This window comes from Rhinoderma darwinii, chromosome 5 (genome assembly GCF_050947455.1).
Source record: "Rhinoderma darwinii isolate aRhiDar2 chromosome 5, aRhiDar2.hap1, whole genome shotgun sequence".
NCBI lineage: Eukaryota > Metazoa > Chordata > Amphibia > Anura > Rhinodermatidae > Rhinoderma > Rhinoderma darwinii.
This window is the reverse complement of record NC_134691.1, coordinates 99,950,511-99,962,982: the sequence shown is the minus strand read 5'-3', so window position 1 is coordinate 99,962,982 and position 12,472 is coordinate 99,950,511. Positions and strand designations below refer to the sequence as shown.

The following is a 12,472-nucleotide window of genomic DNA, read 5'->3' as shown; positions in this document are numbered from 1 at the left end:
GTAATACAGCCATTGCCCCGCTCCTGACAGGAAGTGCGTGCGCGGTCAGCATGAGGAGGTGCGGCCGGCGCTGCACTAATGAGCGGCGGTTCAGGCACTGGAGATAGAACATGGGGGTGTTTTGTAGAGCGCTCGCCATGTTCTGTCTCCAGTGCCGCCGCTCATTAGTGCAGCGCTGGCCGCATCGCATCATCCTGACCCCGCAAACTTATCATGACTGAGGAGCGGGGCTGTGGCTGAATTACACAGCCGCGCTCCCATACATTCATGTATTACTATACTGAGCTGTGCGGCTGCGCAGCTCAGTATCGAAATACAGGAAATAGCGGTATCGAACCGTTTAGGGATGCACAGTATAGAAGTTTCGATGCACCGTGCATCCCTAGTTTTTATTTTGAAAAACTATCATTTTTTATCAAGTTATGAACAATTTTAGATTTATGCTAATTAGTTTTTTAATGACCAACTGGGCGTGTTTTTACTTTTGACCCACTGGTTGTTGTGGAGAGGAGTGTATGACGCTGACCAATCAGAGTCATACACTTCTCATTGTTCCAGCCCATTGTTACAGTGTGATTGTGCAGTGACAGAAGCTGGGCTGGAACAATGAGAAGTGCAGGACACTGATTGGTCAGCATCATACACTCCTCTGTACAACGCCCACTTGTTCATAAATTTATTGATCAATGGATTAGTGGACTTTTTGTTACTTTTATTAAAACGTACAAAAAATAAGTAAAAAATGGCACGCAAGTTATATACCACTGAAGAGGCATTTGCTCTCTTGGATTATGATAGTGAATGGGGTCACTTTTGGGGGGTTTCTGCTGTTTTGGTCCCTCCAGGGCGTTGCAAATGGGACATGGCACTGAAAACCATTATAGCAAAATTTGAGCTCCAAAACCCAAATGGCTCTCCTTCCCTTCTGAGGGCTGTAATGTGTTCAAATATAAGTTTATGACCACATATGGGGTATTGCCGTAATCAGGATAAATTTCTTTACAAATGTTGGGGTGCTTTTTCTCCTTTATTCCTTGCAAAAATTAAAAATGTCTGTTTCTTCAGAAGAAATGTAGATTTTCATTTTCAAGGACTAACGCCAATAAATTCAGCAAAAAACCTGTGGGGTTAAAAGGCTCACTATACAACTAGATAAATTCCTTGAGGTGTGTAGTTTCCAAAACGGGGTCACTTTTTGGGGGTTTCCACTGTTTAGGTACCACAAGACCTCTTCAAACCAGACATAGAGACTAAAATATATTGTAATAAAAAGGAGGCTTCAAAATCCATGAGGTGCTCCTTTGCTTCGGAGGCCGGTGCTTCAGTCCAGTACCGCACTAGGGCCACATGTGGGATATTTCTAAATACTGCAGAATCTGGGCAATAAATATTGAGTTGCGTTTCTCTGGTAAAACCTTCTGTTACAGAAATTTTTCTATTACAAATGATTTTCTGCAAAAAAAAAATTACCTTTGTAAATTACACCTCTACTTTGCTTTAATTCCTGTGAAACGTCTAAAGGGTTAAGAAACTTTCTGAATGCTGTTTTGAATACTTTGAGGGGTGAAGTTTTTAAAATGGGATGTTTTATAGGGGGTTTCTAATATATAAGGCCCTCAAAGCCACTTCAGAACTGAACTGGTCCATGAAAAAATAGCCTTTTGAAATTTTCTTGAGAAATTGCTGCTAAAGTTCTAAGCCTTGTAACGTCCTGGAAAAATAAAAAGATGTTTAAAAAACTATGCCAACATAAAGTAGACATATGGGGATGTTAACTAGTAACTATTGTGTGTGGTATTAATATCTGTTTTGCAAGCAGATACAATAAAATTTAGAAAAATTCAATTTTTTGCACATTTTCTCTAAATATTGGTGTTTTTCACAAATAAATACTGAATTTATCAACCAAATTTTTTCACAGACGTAAAGTACAATACGTCACGAGAAAACAATCTCAGAATCGCTTGGATAGGTAAAAGCATTCCTGAGCTATTACTACATAAAGTGACACGTCAGATTTGAAAAAAAAATTACCTGCGTCCACAAGGCCAGAACAGGCTGTGTCCTGAAGGGGTTAAAGGGGTTTTCCCCATCAGAGGCATTTATGAAATATCCACAGTATATGCCATAAATGTCAGTTTAATGAGGGTCCCACCTATCTCTAGAATGGGAACCCCTAAACCCCGTTCTACTGCTCTGTGCTGTGGCTGACGCGCGTGTTTCCTGACCATGAAGGAGAAGACAGCGTAACTCGCTGAGCTACGCCGTTTCCGTAACTCCCATAGTATTAAATAGCAGTTACTGAAACAGAGCAGCACACGAGTTACGCTGTTTTCTCCTTCATTGTCAGGAAACACACGAGTCAGGCGGAGCACAGAGCAGTAGAACATGGTTTAATGGTTTAGGGAGTCCCGTTCTAGAGATAGGTGCGGGTCCCAGAGGTATCTGACAATTACGGCATATTCCTTGGATATGTCATAAATGTCCCTTATGGGAAAACCCCTTTAACCCCTGAACTGATCACTGGTGTCCTAGCTGTTGGAATACCAAGTGACCAGCTGTTAAAAGTTGGGTGCGCACACAGTGTCCCTTGAGATACCAGTTCGAGTGGTAACTAACACTTCATACAACTAATTAAATACCGGATATCTAGCAACATTGCTTTAGAAAAATTATTCTGTTTTACCCCTCGCAAAGTCTATACGAAGTTACTGCCACTAGGTGTCTCCCTTCCTGTAAAATGCTGTCCACCTCCTGTTGTCAAGCAAAGTTAGTACCTAGTACGTCCCTGTACTCCGTGTGCTGGACTCTGAAATTAGCCAGTTCATGACTCCTGGGACACGTGTTAAGTTCTCTTCTAAGGCCCTATTCACACGGCAGGGATAGTCAGCCGTCGGACTACCGTTTATTTAACGGCCATCACACGGCCGCAGTAAAAACAATAGACCCCAAATTGGGCTAACCACATAGGCAATTTTTTGACGGCCCGGTAAACCGGGCTGTTAAAAAGTGGAGCGTCCCTTATTTTGTCCCATTCTATGGGAGCCGTGAAGCCGTGGGAAGGCTTTGGGGCCGTGTAAAATTCGGCCGTCACTTGAAAGTAATCCGAGTGACATCCGTGCTTTCTGCTGCTCGCGCTCTTCTCCTCCTCCTATCGCGAAATGCACTTGAAATTTTTTTGCTGTAGGTAGTGCCACAGTCCCCTTGTAGACAGCAAGCCTCCCTTGCAGATGGCACCCTCTGGCCAGGGATTCCGCTCCTAGATGGAGCCCCTAATATCACTATCCATATATGGACAGTGACATCAGAGGCAACTCCTGAAGCGGAATCTACCCACACAGTGCATCAACATCTGCGATTGCTGTCCGAATTGCTGCGAAATCAGCCAAATATGCAGTAGACGGATCAATGGTTGTGAGGACATGGTAGCAAGTAAAAAAAAGCAGAAAAAACAAAACGCTAGAAATCAAAGCAAAGCTCTCTATACTCTGAAAGCAAGAGAGAACAGTGACTGGGCGATCATGTGATCTTCCTGTGGGTGTTCTTAGTGGGTTGGGACCCCAAAACTATTGACAAATGAAATTCATCCGTTTTTAAAACAGACAGTGAAAAACAGGTCACAATCGGCCGTTAAAAACTAAAACTACCGGAACGAATGCAAAACGGCAGATGAAAAATGGGAGCCTGTCGTGTAAATAGAGCCTAAGGCTTCTTTCACACTGGTGTTACTATCAGTTTACCTCTCTTACGTCAGAGGAAGAGATAATCGATACATTAAAGGGGGTCTGTCACCAGATTATAAATTCCCTATATTGTACATGTGATCGGCAATGTAATGTAGATTACAGCTGTGTTTTTTATTTAGAAAAACAATAATTTGACGGAGTTATGACCTATATTAGCTTTATGCGAATTAGTTTCTCAGTGGACAACTGGGCGTGTTACTATATGGCCAAGTGGGCGTTGTACAGAGGAGTGTATGACGCTGCCCAATCAGAGACCAATCAGCGTCATACACTTCTCCCCATTCATTAATACAGCACATAGCGATATAGCTATATCGCTATGTGCAGCCACATAAACACACTAACATTACTGCAGTGTCCGGACAATGAATATACATTACCTCCAGCCAGGACGTGACGTGTATTCAGAATCCAGACACTTGTGTAGCGTCTGTGTGAGCCTACAGCACAGCGAGATTTCACTGTAAATGACAGCTTAGAGCGTAATCTCGCGAGACTACGCCTGCTATGCTATAAATCACAGAGAAGTGGTCAGGATTGTGAATAAACATCACGTCCTGGCTGGAGGTAATGTCTATTCATTGTCAGGACACTGCAGTAATGTTATAGTGTGTTTATGTGGCTGCTCATAGAGATATAGATATAGCGCTATCTGCAGTGTAAATGAAAGGAGAGAAGTGTATGACGCTGATTGGTCAGCATCATACACTCCTCTGTACAACGCCCACTTGGCCATATAGTAAGACACGCCCAGTTGTCCATTGAGAAACTAATTCGCATAAATCAAAAATGATGGTTTTTCTAAATAAAAAAAACACTGTTACCTACATTAGAGCGCCGAACACATCATGTACAATATAGGCCACTTATAATGTGGTGACAGAGCCTTTTTAAACAGAAAGCAACGGTTCTGTCAGAACTTATGTGTCCCAGGAGCGCTGAACTGGCTGTTTATATGAAGAGAACAGTAGCTTGGAAGTCCCCTCCCCCCACCTGTACTGGCAGATTTACATATAAGTGACATGCCCCCCACTATGAACAGAACAGAAAATAGTGGTGCAGCTGAAACATGGGGGACAGGAGGTGAAAAAGAAATTTGAAAGAACTAAAATGCGGGTGGATCAAAACATTGTCGGGGACTGAGGCGCACGACTGTTTTGAACTTCTTGATGAAAAACTTACGATACGCTTTCATGGTGCGCACTGATTAGATCATATGGACTGGAGTTATCCTAATGGTATAAATTTACACATCGTAAAAAAAAAAAAAATTACTACTTTACTACTTACTGCGAACATTCAGAGGTCTTTCCTTTGTTTTGATAATCCATAATACACTGAATTAGATGATTATTCTCGTCCAACATCTGCGGGGGAAAAAAAATAACAAAAAAAATAAATCGTTAGGGACACACATGAATAAGGGGGGAAAATCACTAATGAAGACATCCCATTTGCCGTCCCGAGTGAGGACCATACACCCAAATAGAGCATATGGAAAGGGGTTGTCATAGAGAGACTATCCTGTAAGGTCATTCATACTTATACTATAGACACAATCTACACAAAATGTTGAACTAACCTGTAAAACCATCAATACTAACTGATCCGGCGTTATAACCTGTATAAGGCTTCGTTCACATCTGTGCTATGGCTCCCTTCCAACGTTCCAATCTTGCTAAAAAGTCCCTGCATCTTATAGGCGCCAGTGCCGGGCCCCCTGACCGCTCCTTACTTAACCCCTTCCTGACCCGTAATGTGCCGGCACATCATGGAGCGGGGAGGGGATGATGTATGGACCATGCTCACGAGGCTGCAGGTGTCCGCTTCTGACATGCTGCACTAACGGCTAGGGACAGTGATGTCGCTGCTCCTGGCCGTTTAACTAGTTAAATGCCACGGTCACTAGCAACCACAGCATTTATTGTGGTTTTCCCATGGAGGACATTTATGACATATCCACAAGCTATGTCAAATGTCAGATAGATGCGGGTCCCATCTCTGGGACCTGCATCCATCTCTAGAACAGGGGCCCCTAAGCCCCGTTCCATCTTACCCAGCTCCGTTGTCTTCCGGTCACTTCCTGCTTACATGGTCGAGTTAAGGAAACAGCGTAACTCGCTGAGCTACGCTGCTTCTGTAAGTGCCATTCACTATTAGGCTGGGTTCACACGAGCACATTAACGTCCGTAATGGACCGACGTATTTCGGGCGGAAGTCCCGGACCGAACTCAGTGCAGGGAGCCGGGCTCCTAGCATCATAGTTATGTACGATGCTAGGAGTCCCTGCCGGACAACTATCCCGTACTGTAATCATGTTTTCAGTACGAGACAGTAGTTCCACGGAGAGGCAGGGACTCTTAGCGTCGTACATAACTATGATGCTAGGAGCGCGGCTCCCTGCACTGAGTTCGGTCCGGGACTTCCGCCCGAAATACGTCCGTCCATTACGGACGTTAATGTGCTCGTGTGAACCCAGCCTGGGAGTTACGGAAACAGTGTAGCTCAGCTAGTTACGCTGTTTCCATAACTCATCCATGTATTGCAGTGTATTGTACCAGCGATCTAACGATCGCTGGCTCAAGTCCCCTAGGGGAACTAGTAAAATGTGTAAAACAAAAAAAAAAGTTCAATATTCAGGAGTGGAAACATTTTTTAAAAAAAAGTTAAACACCGGTTTCCTATTTTTCCCCAAGCACAACGTAAAAATAAAAAAAATTGGTATCGCTGCATCCGTAAAAGTCTGAAACTATTAAAATATAGCATTATTTGACTAACAAAGTTAACGGTGTAAAAAAAATAAATACATGTAAAACCCCAGAATCGTCTTTTAGTAACCATAGCGCTATAAAGAATTAAATAACAAAAGTGATTAAAAAAAATGGTGATAATAAAAAACTTCAGCTCTTCCCGCAAAAACTAAGCCCTCACACCGCTCAAATGATGGAAAAATATAAGTTATAGCTTTCAGAATGTGGTGAAACCGGACAAAAAAATTTTTAACCAATAGTGCTTTCTTTGTAAAAGAAGTAAAATATTACATTTTTTCCTATTTTCTGTTGTCTAAAACCTGGGTGCGTCTTATAGTCCGAAAATACGGTATGTCAATTCCTGCTGCGGGAAGTGAACTGAATTGCTGCAAAAAAATAAAAAAATAGCCGCAAAATATGCACCATTTTCTGCAGTTAAACGCAGGAAATGGTGCGTTTTTGGCGCAGCAGAAAAGTCTGCTACTTTCAGCAGAATTGCTGTAGAAACTTTCTGCAGACATTCGGCTACGTGTGGACGAGCCCTTACAGTACAAAATCATCGGGGGCTTCTGAATCCATACCTGTGGCTATCAAGTGATAATGGGACTGGCTTCACTATGAAAAGGGGATATGACACTACTCCTAACATTCTTAGGGTATGATCACAGAGTGGATTAGTTGCTGACTTTCTGCTGATGGGCAGGGGTGCCGACAGTCGGACCCCCACCGATCTAATCTTCATGGCCTATCATGAGGCCATATACATTAGATGTATGTCGGCCGAACCAGCCAACCATCTAATGAGTCCTGACTTTCCACCTACGGCAAATGTGGGGGAGAGAGAAGGATCGGGCGTGTTTGATTCCAACATGCCTGAACCTTTTATTTCCAAGGAGATAAGCCGCTGCCAGAAGCTTTACTTCTCTCTACTGAAAACGCATGCACGCTTGGGCCTCATGCACACTTCCGTCAGCCGTTGTACGGCCGCTAATGACGGTTCCGTCAAACACGGGCCGCACACGGATGGCTTTCATGTGCCGTCTGTTTCACGGACCAAATTCAATGAAGAGCCCGAGACCATTACGTCAAAAACGGGCAGGAGTAGGACCTGCACTACTTTTGACGGAACAGCCGCACGGTTCCGTTAAAACAGAAGTGTGCATAGCCCCATTGATATGAATGTGTCAGGGTGCTATCTGTTGAAAAAATAGATAGCCCCTTGACGAAAAAAAACTGAAGCGGCATGAGGCCTTAGTATCATTGTATGGGCAAGTCGGGAGGAATAGCCAGCCTTAGGGTCTATTCAGATGTTGCCGTTGAGGTGCAGTTCTTACCGTTTGGCCACAAACCACATGGTTTTAAAGTTGAAACAACTGCCGCCTGTGTGGACTACGTAGTCGCAGAAAATCTGTGCGCGTCTTTTGGCACGCGACAAGAACCAGACTTGAACTGCAATGTCTGAATATAGCGTTAACCAGACATTGTCATCACCGCAGTTTCCAAATGGACTACAGGAATAATACTTCCATTGTTAATGGATCTAGTGGTTTTCCTTGGCAATTTGAAGCCGCGCCGTTGTACCGGTCCATGAATTATCTGTTCGGAAACGCTGCTATTCCGGAGTTCGGATTGCAGGAAAAATAAAAGCCACCACACAACAGAAAACTCACCAGATCAGGACAATACATGCTGCTGCGGTATGTTGGGGACTACCATGCAGTCCTCCTGTTACCCATTACTGTAGGAGATGTAGTCACTCTGTGGTACTGCCCATACTAACCAGAGAGGACTATCCCCAGCTCACCGCATTCTAATAATGGCTACAGAGGACGGGACGAATCTCTTTATAGACAACCAGGGATTCATTACATGAAGAAACTGTATCAGCCAGTAATTGTTCTCCCCTGCAAGTAACCGAGACGGTCTCTTTTGTGTTACCTTCTGTATGGCGGCGGGGGTAATCTCGCCCTTCCCCCGCTGCCTGGGTGCTGCAAAGGCCACCGACATATCGCTGGAGAGTTCCGGCAGAACACAGGCTGTGAGGAAGAACGAGGAAGCACCGATACCGGAAACCGGGGGACCTTGCTAAAAGTATAACGGCTGTGATAGAACACCCTCACCGCGCGTAGACACTACCACAATCCTGGACTATACCAACAGTCGATTACGTCAGGGGGGAATCAGAAACATTACCACAGCTGACCTATAAACAAAAACCGGGCACACACGTTTTCAAACCGATGCACCGTGTACTATAATATTTAAATACTCCTTTTTAGTAAAAGAAGTTCACTATAAATTTTACTAACTGCCAAACACATACACAGAAAATTGTCTACCCCCATAACGAGCTGTGAGAAGCTCCGCTGTGCTTCGATCCCACAATCCTCTGGGCCTTGAACAACGCGCAAAGACTTGGTATATCCCAGCGGAGGGGCGTGTAAATATTGAAAGAAAATAAGCGGTTCCTAATTTGCTATATGACAACAATTTTTTTACGTGGTGGAAAATTATACGTAAAATATACTGTTCTCCACACGACTGAATCTTCATTGAATAATTTGCTTTTATGGGACACACGGACAATATAATAGGAATGTACCAATTGGCTTACTGCACTCATTCTCTAGTGCACAGTTTAGTCAATTACCACATTTTTGTTATTCAAAAGACAACTGGTCCATACAAACTATATAGTGGGAGTATAAGTGAGCTCCCCCTTAAATCGTGCTTTATAGACTAGCTCAATCCGAGGGGAAACACGTTTTTAAATCGTCCAGTAAACCAATGTGATTTGTCTTCATTTTCGAAAATTACATGTAAGAAGTAAATGGCTTTAGACTTACGGAAAATGGCCGCCGCTACGTGCTAGTGTACCGGGGACATTGTGTCAGAGTTCACGCTAGTGATTGATTCTTTTCCTGCATCACATGATGCTGTGCGCCACATGTTTGTTAATGTTTGTGATATGTCTCGCGTGTGATTGGCTGCATTTATACAGCGACCTTGACTACCAAGAAGCAGCAGAGAACGTCACTCATAACAATGGGGCAGCTCTGTACTTCTCTAGTTCTATGTTCTGATGTTATATTGCAAGATCACCCTGTAGTTTACCTAAAATGAAGTATTTGCATATGAAGGATTGATAGGCTTGGAAATTATACAATTATAGGTATTCCATCTCAGACATTTATGGCATATACACAGGATATGGCATAAATGATTGATGCGGGTGACGGGTCCCACTTCTGGAAGTTTAGAAAACCCAGCTACTTTGTAAACCAGTGTCCGGAGCCCGCGGCAGAACGGCGGTCAGGGGTCCCAGAACCGGTATATAGATATCCGAGTTAGGAATAAGTTTTTAATTATGTTTAACCTTTTAAGGACCAGGTACATTTCGGGTTTAAAGAGGCTCTGTCACCCCATTATAAGTGCCCTATCTACTACATAAGGAGATTAGCGCTATAATGTTGGTGACAGCAGTGCTTTTTATTTAGAAAAACGATCTATTTTTACCACGTTAGGAGCGATTTTAGCTTTATGCTAATTAGTTTCTTAATGCCCAACTGGGCGTGTTTTTACTTTAGACCAAGTGGGAGTTGTACAGAGGAGTGTATGACGCTGACCAATCAGTGACCAAACAGCGTCATGCCCTTCTCTCCATTCATTTACACAGCGCATAGGGATTCTGCTAGATCACTGTGCTGTCTTATACTGACACATTAACATCAGGGTATGTTCACCCGCAGTGTTTAATTCTGGTGTTTTACGCCTCGAATTATGCCTGAAAAAACGCCCCTAATACGCCTACAAACATCTGCCCATTGCTTTCAATGGGTTTTACGGTGTTCTGTTCCCACGAGCCTTAATTTTACGCGTCTCTGTCAAAATACGGTGCGTAAAAAGACGCCAGCGAAAAAGAAGTGCATGTCACTTCTTGGGACGTTTTTGGAGGCGTTTTTCATTGACTCCATTGAAAAACAGCTCCAATAACGGCCGTAAAATATGCCGCGAAAAACACGAGTTGCTACAAAAACGTCTGAAAATCAGGAGCTGTTACGCCTGAAAACACCTCCGTATTTTCAGATGTTTTTGGTCACTGCGTGTGAACATACCCTCACTGAAGTGTTTAGACAGTGAATAGACATTCCTTCCAGCCAGGACGAGAGTCTATTCACAATCCCGACACTTCGGTAACGTTTCTGTGCTACTTACAGCAGAGCAAAGCGTAATCTTGTGAGATCACGCTGTGAATGACAGGTTACAGCGAGATTACGCTTGCTCTGCTGTAAGCATGGCCGGCCTTAGCAATGTTCGACCAGTGCGGTCGCACAGGGCGCCAGCCGCCATACGGCAAGAGGGGCGCCAGCGGGTGTGTGTATCCCCGCGCCGTTGCAACTACCAGCGGGGATACACACACTAACTGCAGTCGCACCCGGGCGCTTCTTCACTTAGTGGCTACCACTGTAGCAGCCATAGCGGCTGCTAGCGGTGACACCGGGCATGAGGGCGGTGGCGCCGCTAGCAGCTGCTGTGGCTGCTATAGCGGTAGCGACGGCACTATAGCAGAGCAGGGAGATATCTCCCTGCTCTGCTGTCTTCTAGCGCCACTGTAGCTCCCTTCAGCTACAGCGGCGCTAGTAGACAGCAGAGAAGGGAGATACAATTGAGTACAATTTTTGTTTGGGGGCACTGTCTACAAGGGGGAGGTGCGGGGACTGTATGGCACGATCTACAAGGGGGATGTGGGGGGGCTGTATGGCACTGTCTACAAGGGAAGGTGTGGGGGGCTGTATGGCACGATCTACAAAAAGGAGGTGGGGGATTATGGCACTGTCTACAGGGAGGCTATATGGCAAAATCTACAGGGGGGCATTATACTGTGTGGGGGCCACTAAGCGGACATTATACTGTGTAAGGGCCACTAAGCGGACATTATACTGTGTAGGGGTACTACAGGGGGCATAATACTGTGGGCACAATTAGAGGACAAAATACTGTGTCCTTGAAGGGGTTATAATATATTATATTATTAAATATTATTATTATACTGTATGGGGGCACTAAAGGGGCATTCTAATTTTTTTATGGGGCATTTTTTTTTAATGATGGGGTGGGGCGCCAAAAGATTATTTCGCACAGGGCGCCATCTATCCTAGGGCCGGCCCTGGCTGTAAGTACCACACAAACGTTACCGAAGTGTCGGGATTGTGAATAGACATCCCGTCCTGGCTGGAAGGAATGTCTATTCACTGTTTAAACACTTCAGTAACGTTAATGTGTCAGTATAAGACAGCCCATACTGATCTAGCAGGATCTCTATGCGCGGATTAATGAATGGAGAGAAGTCTATGACGCTGATTGGTCATACACTTCTCTGTACAATGCCCACTTGGTCTAAAGTAAAAACACGCCCACTTGGGCATTAAGAAACAAATAAGCATAAAGCTAAAATCGCTCCAAATGTGGTAAAAATAGATCGTTTTTCTAAATAAAAAGCACTGCTGTCACCTACATTATAGCGCCAATCTCCTTATGTAGGAGATAGGGCACTTATAATGTGGTGACAGTCTCTTTAAGCTTTAGTAGAAATAGTGCTGGCTTAATTTTTGTATTCTTGTACAAATAGGACTAGACACACTTTTTGTTTTTTTCATTTTGTTATTCCAGATTGTATAACTTTCTTATTTTTGAATTGACACGGCTGAACGAAGCTTTGTTTTTTCCAACATGTGCTTTCTTTTCACACTACTTTGGAATATGTATACGTTAGGGTTTAATTTTTATTTTCATTTTGTGGGTACAAGCAAAAAAAAAAATCCTACATTTCCTCCATGTATTTTTTTTTACCGTGTTCATCGCTAGCCTACACAATGTGTATTTTTAACCCCTTCCCATGGTTGGGCGTGACTGTACGTCCCGAATCAAAATGATTTCCCACAATAGGGTGTACAGTTACGCCCAAGCTTTAACCCC

At 43.8% G+C, this 12,472-nt stretch overlaps 1 protein-coding gene across 3 annotated transcripts in view; it reads right to left on the bottom strand.

The window, feature by feature from the left end:
- The window catches only part of SS18 (SS18 subunit of BAF chromatin remodeling complex), a 76,887-nt gene extending 68,226 nt beyond the window's left edge, over nt 1-8,661 (bottom strand). For 2 of the 3 annotated variants that reach the window (XM_075826323.1, XM_075826324.1), the window contains exons 1-2: nt 8,435-8,660; nt 5,037-5,113 (exon numbers count right to left, since the gene is read on the bottom strand). In XM_075826323.1, coding sequence (XP_075682438.1) covers nt 5,037-5,113; nt 8,435-8,503 — 146 coding nt within the window. In that variant the 5' untranslated portion in view covers nt 8,504-8,660. Of the gene's footprint in view, nt 1-5,036; nt 5,114-8,434 lie in introns of all 3 variants that reach the window. The other variant, XM_075826325.1, reaches the window with a different exon arrangement.
- Between the last annotated feature and the right edge of the window lie 3,811 nt (nt 8,662-12,472).